General features: G+C 42.2%; 1 protein-coding gene across 3 annotated transcripts in view; it reads left to right on the top strand.

Moving 5' to 3' along the window:
- The window catches only part of ADAMTS14 (ADAM metallopeptidase with thrombospondin type 1 motif 14), a 94,808-nt gene that overhangs the window by 26,324 nt on the left and 53,530 nt on the right, over positions 1–14,954 (top strand). For all 3 annotated transcript variants that reach the window (XM_066622257.1, XM_066622256.1, XM_066622258.1), the window contains exons 3-4: positions 2,404–2,560; positions 3,553–3,743. In XM_066622257.1, the coding sequence (XP_066478354.1) occupies positions 2,404–2,560; positions 3,553–3,743 (348 nt within the window). The remainder of the gene's footprint in view (positions 1–2,403; positions 2,561–3,552; positions 3,744–14,954) is intronic.

Raw genomic sequence — 14,954 nt, 5'->3', positions numbered from 1 at the left:
TTGTTTTGATCATGGCTCTCTACTTAATCTTTAGTTCTTGCTTGCTAAGTGCATGAACAAACTGGAAAGAATGTGAAGATTCAACAAAGATCATAGATCAACAATAGATCATTAGATCAACAAAGATCCAATTAGAAGAATTTACAGTTCAGCACTTAATCATATGGGTCTGTGAATTTGAGGGTCAGAAAAACTTTCAAAATTAATGGTGTTTTTATATGAATTTGAGGTGCTTTCTAAAAGTGGCATCAATTTTGCCCTGTCATGTCTCGTTTTGGAGATACAGCTTGGCTTCATTGTTCAAGCAGCTTATTTGTGAGGAAGCTGTGGCGTAGGCTTCCTTACAAGGAAGCTGCTTGAACCATTCACTAATGAGGCTATGGTGTATCATCGAATCTATATGTGATAAGGCAAAACTGATCCATTTTTTTTGAAAAAAATGCTCCAGATATACCCAGGAATAGGTCTAACCTTTAGATGTATGTATGTTGGCCTGTGTTATTGATGGTGTCAGAACTGTTCGTATTAATATCTGTAACTGCAGAGTTCATATTGGCATTTGCTGAAACAAACATTACTATTCCTCAGGTGTTGTTTATGTCACCAACCTTTATCTTCAGGTAGACATTTCATTGTTTATAGAACTTTGCAGAATTTGTGAGTTGTCTGAATTTTCTTATCATAAGATTTGATCAGGGATCCTGTCAGGGATCTGTTGGCACATAAAGCACCAGTTTATATACAGTGTTATAAATTGTTCCTCTTCCTTTGTCAGCAAGTGGCCTAGCATACTGGTGTGCCCCCATAACTATGGGGGTTCCGTTCTGGAACCCCCCACGGTTAAGTGAAACCATGGATATGGGCGAATGCAGCCTCCTCACTGGATTGTCTGACCCCAGCAGAGGCTGTTCACGTCTGTCCACAGCCTTAGTCAGGCTCAGACTGAGCCTTACAGTAGAAAAAAAAATCACTTCTGGTTTTTTTTTTTAACCGTAAAGTGATGTTTTTAGTGCCTTTTTTTTAGTGCTCCCTTGGAGCAGAGCTCCCCTTGGCTCCATATGGGTCACAGGCAGGGGGAGTGTGTGTGGAGTCCCCGCAAACCTGATCTGTGGATAAGTGAATCTGTGGATACGGGATCCATGGATACGGGGGGGGGGGCTGTATTCAGTTTTGCAAAGCAATTTGCATAATCAATGAGGGAATCTGCATTTTACTCCATGAGAATTCAGAGATATTGCAACATTACTGACAAGTAGATTGGAGGAGAAAATAATTTCACATTTCATGAAATATTCTTTCCTGCTAATTAATACCTGTTAATGAATCTGGGCAAGACATCCAATTCAGGCAACCCTCACCCACCAGCAGCCTTTGTCAGTCTCTTTGCCTTCCCCCTGATTCACTTGCCAGTTTCCTCTGTACTTCTGGTTACGTCTATTCCTGGCCCACTCTCTTTTAAAAAGGCAAAGGGATGAAGTAGGAATGAGGAAGTCAGGAGAAGGAGTTGAGTGGCACTGTTGTGTTAGATGTTTTAGACCAGGGGTGCCCAAACCCTGGTCCTGGGGCCACATGCAGCCCTTGAGGCTTCTCAATGCGGCCCTCAGGGAGCCCCTAGTCTCCAATGAGCCTCTGGCCCTCCGGAGATTTGTGGGAGCCCGCACTGGCCCGACGCAACTGCTCTCAGCGTGAGGGCGACTATTTGACCTCTCGTGTGAGCTGCTTGCTGTTTCATGTTTGTGATGCAGCAGAGGCAGCAAAGGAAGGGCCAGCCTTGCTTTGTGCAAGGCCTTTTATAGGCCTTGAGCTATTGCAAGACCTTCATTCATTCATATAAGTTCATTTATGTAAACTTATGCAAATTTATTCAAATTTTAAATGTAAATACTTTTTCCCCCTGGCCCCCGACACAGTGTCAGAGAGATGATGTGGCCCTCCTGCCAAAAACTTTGGACACCCCTGTTTTAGACCAACAGTGCCACTCAATATCTCTTTCCAACTTCATTATTCTTGCTCCAGCCTGCTACCTTTTAAAAAGGCAGAGCATGAGGAGGAGGAGGAGAATCCTGCTTTGGCAAGATATAAGAAGTCTTGGGTGTGAAAGCATGAGAGGAAAGTGTGGGCGTTGGGGCAGGCTGGGGAACAGAGCTGGGACAAGTGAAAGGTAAGAAAGGTATGAAGGGTTCATGTTGAGAAACAGTTGTGGAGAAAGGCTTCAAGCAGGTGTACTCTTTGTGTTGGGGAAGGGAGAAAACTGCAGGTGGGTTGCATTTCACATGCTGGGGTTAGAAAGCACCTCATGTTGGTGCTTCAGGTGCCACCAAAACTTGAGCTGAGCCTGCTGAACCACAAATACATGAATATTTCTCTTATTTCGTGTTCCTATTTTCTTCCATGTTTTTCTAGGCAGGTCTGATTCGAACAGACAGCGGTGAGTTTTTTATTGAACCCCTGAAGAGAGGACAGTGGGAGAAAGAGAAGGAGGGGAGAGCGCATGTGGTCTACCGTAGGTCTAGCATCAAACAACAGAGAGCAGAAGCCTTTAAGACTCATCAAAATGAAGGTAGGATTATGTCTACCTGTAATGATATAGTTTAGGTCAGTGTTTCAAAACTGTGAAGCCCACCTGTGAGTTGTGACCCAATGTGTGGTGGGTTGTGACCCCCTTGGTCAATGCTCCACCACAAAACCTTTCTGGAAGTCCCTGGAGGCTGCTTCTGGATCGCTCTGGACCCAGGACCCGCTCTGTTGGCCTTTGCAGACCCTAGTAGGCCTCATGGAAGTGATCGGAAGTTGCGGAAGCAACCTGGAAGTAAAGTGAAAGTTGCTTCTGTGAAACAGAATTAGTTTCTGGTCACTTCTGTGAGAAAGGCCTGTGGAGACCAATGGAGTGGGTTGCAGGCCCAGCACAAACTGGAAGCTGCCTCCAGAGGCTCCCAGAAAGGCTTTGCAGAGGAGCATTGAACATGAGGTTGCAACTCACCATGGTGGATGAGGTAGGTCGTGGTGGGCAGAAGTTTGGGAACTGCACGTTTCATCCTCCTTTTACATTCTTCCACATCTGCTCTAAGTAAGGTTGATCATCCAGTACATAATACTTTCATTCCTCCGAGGCAGGCACACCTTATGACAAATACAAGAGATTCCTCCCCAGGTGCTGCTATAGTTTTTGAAGCATTGTCTATGTGCTATAAATCTTCTGGGGCAGCTAAACTCTGGCTCAAAAATTTCCAGCCTTGCTTTTGTATCCAAATTCAAAATGTTTCTGGCTGATACTCCCCTCTCCCCCCACATAAAACTTCAGTGGTGGTTGGAGTCTGAAGGTAGGGTCTGTGAAGGAATGTTAAGGCTCTTTTGTTAAAACCCTGACCTCCATTAAGTGATACTTTAAATAAAAACGAGTTCTCTGTAATCAAGACTGCTATAGCATATACCTTATTGAAGGTTACGTACATGTTTGGTGTGTTGGGGTTTGTTTTTTGTAGAACAGTACATTTTAGAGAGACCAGAATAAAGAATTGCTTCATTCTTTCCTTGTTTCTCTTATCTTTCTAGTTCCAGGCTTTGGTCACCTCCCAAACACTCTGGACCTGATTGAAGGCCAGCTTGGTGAAGCAGATCGGAAGAGGCGCCATGCCAAGAAAGATGACTATAATATAGAGGTCTTATTGGCGGTGGATGATTCGGTTGTGCGGTTTCATGGGAAGGAGCATGTCCAGAATTACGTCCTCACCCTCATGAACATAGTGAGGATCTTTTGGATGGTTTTTGTATTTTAATTGTTAGAGATGGAAACAGGAAGGGAGTTGTGAATTAGGTGTGCCTGTTGATTACAATGACATAGGCATCTTGTGACTGATGTGCACTTTGGTGACCTCATATGTTCTAGAAATCTATCAGGTTTTGGTCATATCATGGTGCACAGTGTATAATTTAGATGTCTAGTGTGAAATTTGACATCATGCCTCAGGGAAGTATAGCAGGACAAGAAGACAATGTTATCGACAAAAATTCAAAGGAAACATAATTGTTTTGAAGCAGAGAGCTAAGGAACCATGGATATCCTGTTGAAAGAATGAGTTAAAATGAACTTCTGCTTTTGAGGGACTTACGGCTTTTTGAAACTGATATCTCTGTGTGAAACTCGGTGGGTTATTAGGCTTCAGGACACCAGTTTGGTTGACTGGGTGAAATGGTGCCTTCTTCAGAACATGTTGCAAAGAGGATTTCTTTATGAACTCGAACTCAGAACCTTTCTTAGCATTTAAAAAAAAATTACACACACACACACACACACACACACATATCCAGAGACAAAAGCAATGTGCAATTCAGAAACAAGTCAGGCAATTAATCAGGAGGGGTTACACTCCCAGTTACTACAAATAGAACTACAGCGTCTCAATAATAATAATACTGGTATTTCTATACCACCTTTCTGGTCTTCGGATTACTTCTCTGACTTTATTCAAGGCGGTTTACATAGGCATGCTGTTTCTAAATCCCCGAGGGGATTTTTACAATCAGAGAAAGGTTCTGTCTTTCAAGAACCACACAACATTTCAGATGGATCTTTCTGGTTTTGTATCACTTATGGCCTCCAGCTGCCTCCCATGCAGGCTGACAAGCAGCTGCTTCATCTCTCACTTGAAGGGGAGCCAAGTTGCTTCTTCGCTCACACCAAAGAGCAGGTGGAATAACTCAGCTCGGCTTGTCAGCTGCTTCAAGGTCTCGCTGTTCAGGGAGCTGCCGGTGGCCTCGATGTTATCTTCGAGCTAACAGAGGCTCTACCCTCTAGGCCAGACCTCCTGCCCTCCTGCATTAAGAGCTCTAAAAAGACCCCCATGGCCTCTGTTATAGTGGGGTCCATAGATGACAACAGATTTCTCAATTGGATTGCATCCAAGCAGGCAGCCCATTTGTAGATTTCTTTATGTTTTTTCCTAGGGGAAAGCAAAGCAGAGAAGATACCATCCTTTTTTTTTTCCAAATAAGAGTTAAAGCTACTCAAAAAATACATGAAACTTCTTTTAAAGCTGAGTGCGTCAGAGAGAACAAGTGTGTAGCAACCAATGGCCACTTACAGCTTTGTGAAAGTAAATAAGCATTTATGAGGGAAGTAGCAGCTTGGGTGGTGATAATCTGGAAGCATTAAGCACCTCTCTCAATCTGCTTCTCTGCTCCTCATTCTTTCCTGAAGCTCTTTCCTACTTTAAGCAACTATTGGTTTGTTGTTTTTTTTAAGATACAACTCCTGTAATGTGTAGTTTTGCCCTGAATAGTAGATAGCTTTCACGTTTCTCAATTAAGGCATAATGATTTCAGTATTTTGAGGCATAATGATTTGGAGAGTATTTTTTTATGACTTGCGTGCTTTTCCTTCCCTCTCACTCTCAAATATCCCCTTCTTGCATTATGTTTCTGATCTGAACTATCACATTTAAACTGGCTTTTAAAATGCTCTTCACTTCAGTTGATCTGTAAAACCTATATTGGCAGGAATGCTCATTCCTATTAAAAACGTACATCTGCCACTTTTTCTTTCACATTTCAGCTATTGGGCAGTTAACGCAAAGTGTAGAATAGGGATTCAAGAACAATGTAAGCCTTGTGTGCAAAAATGCTTATAGAGGTAATTTTATATGCCATTTCCCCCAATACTTACGCAATTAGGTAAAGAACCAAGATTTCTTCCCTTGATTCCTTTGTAGCTCAAAGTGGTTCCCTCCTCTCTCCCCCCCCATCTTTTCCTGAGCATCTCTCTTTAAAGGTTAGCTGGAATTTCATCATTTAGTAACAAATAAGAAAACACTTAAGAGATGTTGCCTAAGTACCAGAGAATGTAGAAGGCCAATATTGATTTTGCAAAGTATTTGCTCTGATACAGTTCTGGCATCTAGATATCTGCAGATACTTTCACAAAGATGTGTATCTCCTTAGTTTCCTCCCTCTGATTTAAGTTGCCTCATTCTTTCCTTTCCTGGCTGGACAGGACAGTAGGAGAGTAGATGGTGGGTCTGGGCACCAGATGGACCTTGAAGTGGAATTCCTGTTAATGCTTCTTTTTCCCTTCTGGCTACTTTTCTGTCTGAAGTACAGAGATGAGGATTCCATCCTTAGAATTCTATGTAAGGAACCAGAAGACCAAGCAACATCAGTTGGATTAATCGAAACACTGTGGGATAGTTCAGGATGTGAATGCAGGTTGTCAGCATCAGAAAGTGTTTTCCAGTTGCATCTTCCTGTGCTGTAATGGCCACTGTTCCAAGAGATCTTGAACAGCACAAATGCAATAAATATTTGAACAGAATCCACTGATTCTTAGTGAAAGAGAAATACCTTGTCACAAACTGAAATTTGATTGTTGTGGGGGATAAAAGATCTGTCAAATTGATAAGTTGAAACCTTTGCACATTGTCCCACAGTACCTTATGAGGCCAGTATGAAACTTGCTGATGAAAATAATAATAATAATACAGGTATTTATATACTGCCTTTCTTGGTCTTTATTCAATACTTTATTCAAGACTTTATTCAAGGCGGTTTACATAGGCAGGCTTATTAAATCCCCATAGGGATTTTTACAATTTGAACGAATGTTCTATCTTACAAGAACCACAACATTCAGGTGTTACTTTCTTGATCTGGTTTCACATTCTGGCCTCCATCCTCCCACGCTCAGAGCAGATGGAATAGCTCAGCTCAGCTTGTCAGCTGCTTCAAGGTCGCACGGTGCCGGTGGTCTCGAACTGGCGACCTTCGGATGTTATCTTCAGGCAAATGGAGGCTCTACCCTCTAGACCAGACCTCCTGCCCCCAGACCTCCTGCCCAGGTCTGGGGCAATGTGCATGGAGCACTGTTGTAAGGCACACACATTTATAAAATTAGAACATAATCAGAATTTTATTTGTAATTTATTTTCTTTGAAATGCTCTGTTTTCCTTTTCAAACAGTCAGTTGGCAACATTGCATTTATTATGGAAGGCAGACACTTTAATAACATAAGAAGAGCCTTGCTGGATCAGACCAAAGGCCCATCTAGTCCAACTTCCTGTATCTCACAGTGGCCCACCAGATGCCTTAGAGAACACTTTGTCACTTTGAAGGAGTAAAGAGCAATTGGTTGCTTATGTTGCCAGTTTGGGAAAGAAAACAAAGGTAGGAACATGAGACTGGAAGAAGGAAACTCAGGAAGTAGGAGTTCATAGTGGTGGGAAGCGGTAACTCCCCCCCCCCTAATTCTCAAAGGGAGCTAGAGATATAGAAGATAATGCAAGGAGTTGCTCATAGGAAGTGTCAACTCTTGATTAAAAGATTTGGTGGATAATTGAGATAGCAAGTATTTAAACTATTCTTTAAAACAGGGTTACTATTTCATTGTACTTCTACTGATTTAAGGTTCTCTATGCATCTTGTACTCTCTATGCATCTTTTAGTTATAACACAGGTCTACAAAATTGAGGGTCAGAAAGGTTTTTCCCAAACTGTATGGTGGTTTGATATGAATTTGGGGTGCCAATTCCAAAAATGGCATCCGTTTTGCCCTATCATGTCTAGTTTTGGAGATATAGTATAGCCTCATTAGTGAATGGTTCAAGCAGCTTCCTCATGAGGAAGTCATGGTATAGACCCAGGAATTGGTGTAACGTTTAAGGAAGCAAAATGTGTGTTGGCCTGTGTAATCTAAGAACCAAGTTACACATTATTCTAAATCTGTAACATGACCTGGTGTGTGTGTCCTTTTCTTTTTAAGTAATGGCCCAGGTGGTCCATTGAAACTGAATTTTTCATATTTTGGAGGGTGTCAGAACTTTGCCCCACTATGGTTTTGCTCCCAGAAGTGCCTGATCATGTGCTGTTCTAAGGAGGGTAGGAAGCTTCTTGTGAAAACTAATGGAAGGTTGTTTTTTTTCGTGTGTGTGTGGGGGGGGGGGAAAGGGGAATGATTAGGAGGAGAACTTCAGCATGGCAAAGTTCTAAAGTCTTTCAACCTCCTTGCCAAAGTTTTTGCTCTGCTTTGCAACACTCCTTGGGTTTTTTTTTTTTTAAAAGAACATCCATTCTCAGAACCATGTTATGTGTTTAGGATAACATGTAAATTGGCCCCGACACATTCACTTTACTTTACCTTTATTGGCATAAAGCCTAACACATTCAGACTCTCTCTGAAACGTTAGATACCCCTAAACCACATTTAAAATCCTGGAAGTGTATGACATTTTTCTGACCATTACCAATTTCAAGGTATTTTCTTGGAATTGTACGAAAGGTCAGGCATATTATTGCATAGGATAGTAAATATTGGCGCTCCTTTGATTATTTGATTTGAGTTGGAAGCTTCAAGCTTCTCAGGTTGATATGATAAGTTGTGCTACTTCTGAAATATTGCTAGGGTGAAATTTTTTATTGACAGGTGCTGGAAACTTGCATAATAGAGCAGGAGAGCTTGTTTGGGGCAAAGGTGTCTGCCTTAACTTGCCCATCAGTGTATCTTTCAATTGCATCTTGACTTCTAGAAGCAATTCTGTGTTAGAACTACTGTGAAAAATGGTCTATTTGCAATCAGTTCATATGTTAGGCTGCAAGCCTATACACACTTTCCTGGGGGTAATCCCCATTAAACACAATGGAGCTTATTTCCAAGTAGACATGGATAGGATTGGGCTGTTACTTTGTCCTATGACATAAGTATAAATTTATTTCATTTTATAAATTTTTATCCCACCTTTCTTCCCATTTACATGCAAATATATCTAGACTAAATATATATAAACTGATATTTAGGTTGAGTTGCTTTAGAAAAGTTCTCTATAAAATCCTTTAATTTTCTTATTAAACCATTCTGAATGGTGGAGCTGAGGAAGTATTCCCACTCTGTGACAGAGAGCTTTCTCTTCACTGCTGTAGGGCTGGTGTCATGGATGATGTCATTTTTTTCCAGCCTGGGGGGGATGGCATGAGAAGTTCAGAATTGTCAGGTTTAATCAAAAGCTTTGTTTTCAACCCCATTTCATGGTTTATACTCAGCAGGGATTGCTTTTCACTCAGTGAATGTTCAGGATGCTGTGGGGGAACTGAAAGAGGGGCAGCTGCCTTTTCAGATGGAAAGAGCCCCATTGGAGAGCTTAATGAGCTAAAAGAAAAGATCAGTAAAAGGGGAAAAACATGACCTCTTTGGGTAAGATGCAAAACGAATAGTTTACTAAAGCATTATTTCCTTCTTCAGCCTCCAGGCAGGCCTTTTTCTTCCCCTTTCCTTTGTTCCTGCTTCTAGTTCTGACACTTTTCTTTTGCAGCCTTGTCAAGCCCTCGGGCACTTGGTGGGCAACACCCACAGTTTACTGGCCTTCATAGCTAGTTATCCATCATTGCTGGTGACCTTTTGAGAGATGTCCATTTAAACTGGACTCCCACCGTGCCATGACATCACTGTGGGGCCACAAGTCTTCAAAAAGTGTCTAGGTCTAGATGGCTTCCCAAGCAGCTTCCCCCCTGAATTTGACAAGTCTGTCTGCCCTTCCTTTACTGTTATAATAATAGCAACATTTAGCTGAGAGACTTAAAATTCATATGCAACAGAAGAATTAAGGAGACACAAGCATTGTTGGCTAACAATCAAGTGGCAAGAGAGTTCAAGAAAGGTAGCTGTTGTGGCTGGGAGATTGTCTGCAAATCTTGAAGTTCCCACTTCAAACCTTGCATCTGCTAGGTGATGTTGGTTAAGCCACTATTACATCTGTCTTCCATCTCCAATATGGAGGTCAAGTAAAAAATGCTGAGATAATGTGCATGAAGGGTTGGAAAAAGAGTAAACAGAAACAGACCTAAAAGGACTGTACATCATCTAGTACACACTGTACTAGTTTTCAGTTTTGTTTCCAAGCACAGTTGAAAGACCTGGAGCTGATCTTTGAAACTAGAATGTATCTAGTAACTAGATCTTAGTATCTAGAATGGGATGGACTATAGTTCAGTGGCAGAGCATGTGTTTCACATGCAGAAAGTCCCGATTTCAATCCCTGGTGTCTCCTAGTAGTACTGGGAAAGAACCATTTTGAAGCCTGGAGCAGGGCCAACCCACAGATGACAAGACCTGAAGCCTTCATGTCAAAACGGTGAATTTGAGTGGGTGTCAAAATGAGGAGAGGGTCCCCACATCCTGCATTTTCCTGTTACCTGCCATCCTGCATTTTCCATCCCACTGGTGATGGTGCTCTATTTGTGCTCTGATTCCCTTGCAACTTACTCAATGCAAGTGGGAAGAAGATCTGGGTAGTGGCTGCCGCCTTCTTCCTTCAAAGGGAGGGCGACTAGATCATTGTTGCCTCTCCTTCTCTTCCCCCCCACCAGCTGTTTAAGAACACAGCCAAGTGGATCAGAAGATGGAGAGGCAGCACCTCTCACCCCTTACTTTTACCTGCAACTTTTGCTGCCCTGAATGCAACCTCCTTGCTCCACCCAGGTCCTGTTTAAAAATGACCCAGAAGAGTAGAGCATGCCACTGTTCCCAGTGTGCTCTTTTCTTCTGGAATGAGGAGGCTGCATCTATGGCAGCTGCAGATAAAAGAGAGAGGTGGGAGGCAGCTCAGCTCACTCTTCTCTTCCCCCTAGCCTGATGTGGGTGAGCAGGTGCACATGTGTTAATGTGTATGCAAGATTTTTTTTTATTTTGGGAGGGAGGCAGAAGTTGTAGGAGGTTCACATGACAGTGCATGGAGAGCATTCTGTGCATCTGTCTTGGGCAGCTTTGGAGCTCTGGCTGGACCTGCACAGGCGAAGTCACTGCAGGCTAGAGTAGAGAATGGTGAGCTAGAGGGTCCAGTGGTCTAGCTTAGAGGTGGTGTCCTGTGGCCCTGTGTCACTTTCAGGAACACTCCACCCATAAGGGTCTTCTCCAAGTGTGGAGGAGGAGACTTTGCTTAGCATCCATTCTACATCTGATTAGATGATGGAATAAAAGGCAAGGTCTTCGCTATACCCAGATTATGGAATGCCCTCTTGAGGGAATTTTTCAAACTGGCTCAGTTTGTCCTAAAAAGAATGTTGAAGTCTGTTTTAATTCAACAGGTGTTTTGGGAGTCTGACTTGAATTTTTATTTGTTTTTTTTTTAATGGTTCCATCAACTGGTGCAAATGGATATTGATGTTCTTAGCTATTATGTTGTTCGTTATTTTGTCTCTTTTAGTTGAGTGTAGGGAATAATTTTATTGTTTGATCTATTGCACAGAGGAGGCAGATGGTTGTAGACAGTGCAAGATTAGAGCACTCTGGAGGTTAGATAAAGTAGATGTTTTCTCTTCTGTTCTTTTTTCAGATAGGAAATATGTTAGTAGAATGCACACTTAAGCAGAATGCCCTGAGCTTTTGTGGGGCGGATGACCCAGGGGGAGCAAGACCACGTTCAGAATTCATCAGAAAGGAGAACGCAAGGGAGCCATGCCAACAACTATAAATCACAACCTGGCCAAGACCACACAAATGTACACTAATCCTATTAGTTCAAGGCCAGTTTAAAGAGGAGAGGCTTGGTTAGGCTATTGTCAGATTATAAGAAGAAAGGATTTGATGAACTGGTAGCTTGGGTCAACAGAAAATGAAGCATGAATAGAGCAAGAGTAGAGAGTAGGCTCAAGTGAGAACCAGATTTGCCTGAAAAGTCATAACTTATGTTGGTTTTGAGATTCTCTGTTATAACTAGTTGCTAATAGGGGATATGTGAACCTTAAACTTAAGAGTCCATCAATTGAGGGTATTTTTCATATTCTTGCATTGGAATTCTGTCATGTCCCCCTCCTCCTTCAAAGGGCCAACTCTGCATCCAGAAAATTTTAGAAGATCATGGATAGAACAGCAGAAGTGATGGTCTAGCAACTTATGGGTTTTATTATGACAAAAGTCAAAAGAAGGAAAAGGGGGGGGTCTACAAGGGGATCCCTGCAAGGTTACTTCACCCTTACCCTATATGGTGGAGTGGTCCTGTTTCCTGAGATGAGCTGGAGGCCCTTCTCCTAAGGCTCAGGCCAGGTATGGCCTCAGGGGGGTATCAAAGGCTCTTTGCTACCTGCTGCTACACTGTTTCCCCAAGCTGGGCTGCCGGCTTGTTCACAGGTGCGTCCTTTCTCTGTTTGGTAGGGGACCTGGTTGGCTAGCTCCCTCTACTCCTCTGGCAGCACTCAGCACAAGTGCCAAGGAGCCCCCAGGTGCTCTTGGTGATCCATCCTTCTCCTTTCTCTTTTGATCCATCTTTTCTCCTGTATCCCTTCCTCTTTCTTGAGCTTTCCTCTGCCTTGTTTCCCTCTTCTCTCTTCCTCTCTGCTCCTCTAGTTTTTGTTTCCTCTAGTGTTTTGAATCTTTATTTCTTCTCTGTGTTTGTTACTTGTATATGAATGCTAGAAATCTCCCCTCCAACCTAACAAATCACACAAAGGCCAATAATGCACTGTATTTTTTGGCCCTCAGGCATGCCAGCAAATTATGGTGGCTCACCATTTGTTTATTTATTTATAATGATTATTAGTTCACTTTTTAGTTCATGAACTAAAACTAGAACTAATTATTATTAGTTCACTTTTTAGTGAACTAATTGTGTACAATTAAAAAATGCAAATTATGAACATGAATTTGAATACAGAGGCTCTTTGAGGAGGGAATGTGCACAGCTTAATTCAGGCTTGAAACCTCCTAATTTTTAGGCATGCTTTCTGAACCAGAACACTGCTTGTGGGACTTTGCATGCACGCTCCCATATTCAGTTCAGTGTGTGAGGGGATGGTGGAGAAATAAATACATGTATTCAAAGGAGCACAGGATTGATTTTATTTCTCAACTGAAATATAAAGAAAACTTGTTCTGGGTCAGACTTCAGAGCATACAGTACTTTTACTATAAATGTATGCCAGTTTAGTAGTCATGGCTTCCTGCAAAGAATTTGGGTAATTGTAGTTTGGTGTAGGTGCTGAATATTCTCAGGTGATGGCATCGTCGTCGTCGTCCTCATCATCCATGGTGTCACAAGATGTTTGGGCTGAATTTGGGTGCTCACCAGTTGTTATGCTTTTAACAAGTTCACAAAGTGGAAGATGTAGCAAAAGGATAGAGAGAATGGTTTCATGTTGCAAAGGGGTTTGTAGTTTAAAAAGAAGCACAAGGGATACAACAGTAAACATTCAGCGGGAAGTATGTCAGATAGAACATTGCTAGCCACCTCTCACAGAACTGTGGGAGAGTGAATGGGGAGGGTGTTGGGTTGGGGGTGTGTGTGAATGACTGTTTATAGGAGTTTGAAGTCTGCAGTTTAATAAATGCTCTCTCTCGTGTGTGTGTGTGTGTGTGTGTGTGTGCGCACACACACACCATGTACCCACACTCACATGTTTCACAGCTTCCACGCCTAAACAGATGACTTCTCTGAAGTGATGTCTTCATAGTTGCTTTTCCATTTTTCTTTTCATTATGGAAGCCTGGATGTACTTTGCTAGTAGCTCAGAAACAGAGATGAATGTATGAAAACTCGTTGAGGGTATTTATGATATTTCTGGTTTTTATCTTCTGGTAGTAGATTTAACAAAGGGTATCTTTTTTGGTTGGCTTCTTTTGTTTTGTTTTTTGTGGTGGTGGTAGGAAGGAAAAGGGTACAGTTAATTTCATACTTGCTCCTCTGGAAATGAGCGAGAACGTTGTCTTCTACCCAAGAACACCACCATGCGTGTTGTTGCCGAGTGCTGTGTCTGTTTTATAAGATGGTTACTGCATATAAATAAAGGGTTCCTCATGTATTGTAGTATACTGATCTTGCAAAGTTAAGCACAGGCAATTTTTTAATCTCATGATTAAGAATATTTATATACTGCTTTTCAAAAACAACAATAAAAAAGAAGTTCAGAAAGTGGCTTACATACCAAAATAAATAGATAAATGGTTCCCTGTTCCAAAAAGGCTAACAATTTAAAAAGATGGAAAAGGAACACCAGCATAAGCTGCTGGAGAACATGTTGTGCTGTGGTGGACAGGGACAGTTCCTTTCTTCCTGCTAAATATAAGAGATCCACGAAAAAGGTGGCTCTTTGCCCAGTTAGCAGAAGCTCAGTTAAATGAAGTTAGGCTGGCTTAGTTTTTTTACCCTATACTATACATTTTCTGACCTGTTGAGTAGTAAGCACATTGTAAGTGTTGGACATGCATCATAGCTAATTGCACTCTTGTATTGAAAAATAGAAACCCTCTGGATAGCAGTGGTATTTTCAACATAGAGCTAAAATGTGCCATTGTCCATGACCTGTTTATTTAGAACTGAAGCCTATATTTAGGACAGGGTGAGGGCAGGATATAATCATCCATCTGTATATGGGCTCATTGTTCCTCTACGATTGTCAGCAATAATTATTGCCTAACAACCTAAGAAAGTCCCACTGAGAGGGGCTTATTCCCAGGTAAATGTGCACAGGACTGCAGTTTAAAGGTATACCCATGGGTGCATAGATTCTCAAAGCAATTGCAATAAGTTTGTAAAGCATGTTTTCTGATGTTCATGGAGACAAATGAAGCCTATTGAAAAGAATAGTTGACAGTATGACCGGAATGGTGGCAGAATAAAGCATTGCACAGCAAATACCTTGCACAGCATCCAAGGTAAAGTCAATGGCTAAGGAAAAGACCTGGCAATGGCTAAGGAAAGGTACACTGAAGAAGTTAACTGTAGGGGCTGATGAAGTCAAGATCCAAACTGAGGAATCATACAGTGACAGCAAGTGCCTGTTGTGCAGAGAAGACAGTTGGCCACCTGATACGTGGCTGTAAGAAGATCTTGCACACATACTGTTTTGAAAGACATTGTGAGGGATGCCCCATGAAGGGATCTCTGGGGGTCGCCCGGTGGGGTGCCAAGGGTCGGCTGGCTCGTCTCTTGGGGTCCCCTGGGTGGGTGTGTCTGCCACCCTGGGGTTCCCTGCAGGGGAA

This window comes from Tiliqua scincoides, chromosome 3 (assembly GCF_035046505.1).
Source record: "Tiliqua scincoides isolate rTilSci1 chromosome 3, rTilSci1.hap2, whole genome shotgun sequence".
Classification (NCBI taxonomy): domain Eukaryota; kingdom Metazoa; phylum Chordata; class Lepidosauria; order Squamata; family Scincidae; genus Tiliqua; species Tiliqua scincoides.
The sequence above is the reverse complement of the archived record's forward strand: the minus strand, read 5'-3'. Positions and strand labels throughout refer to the sequence as shown.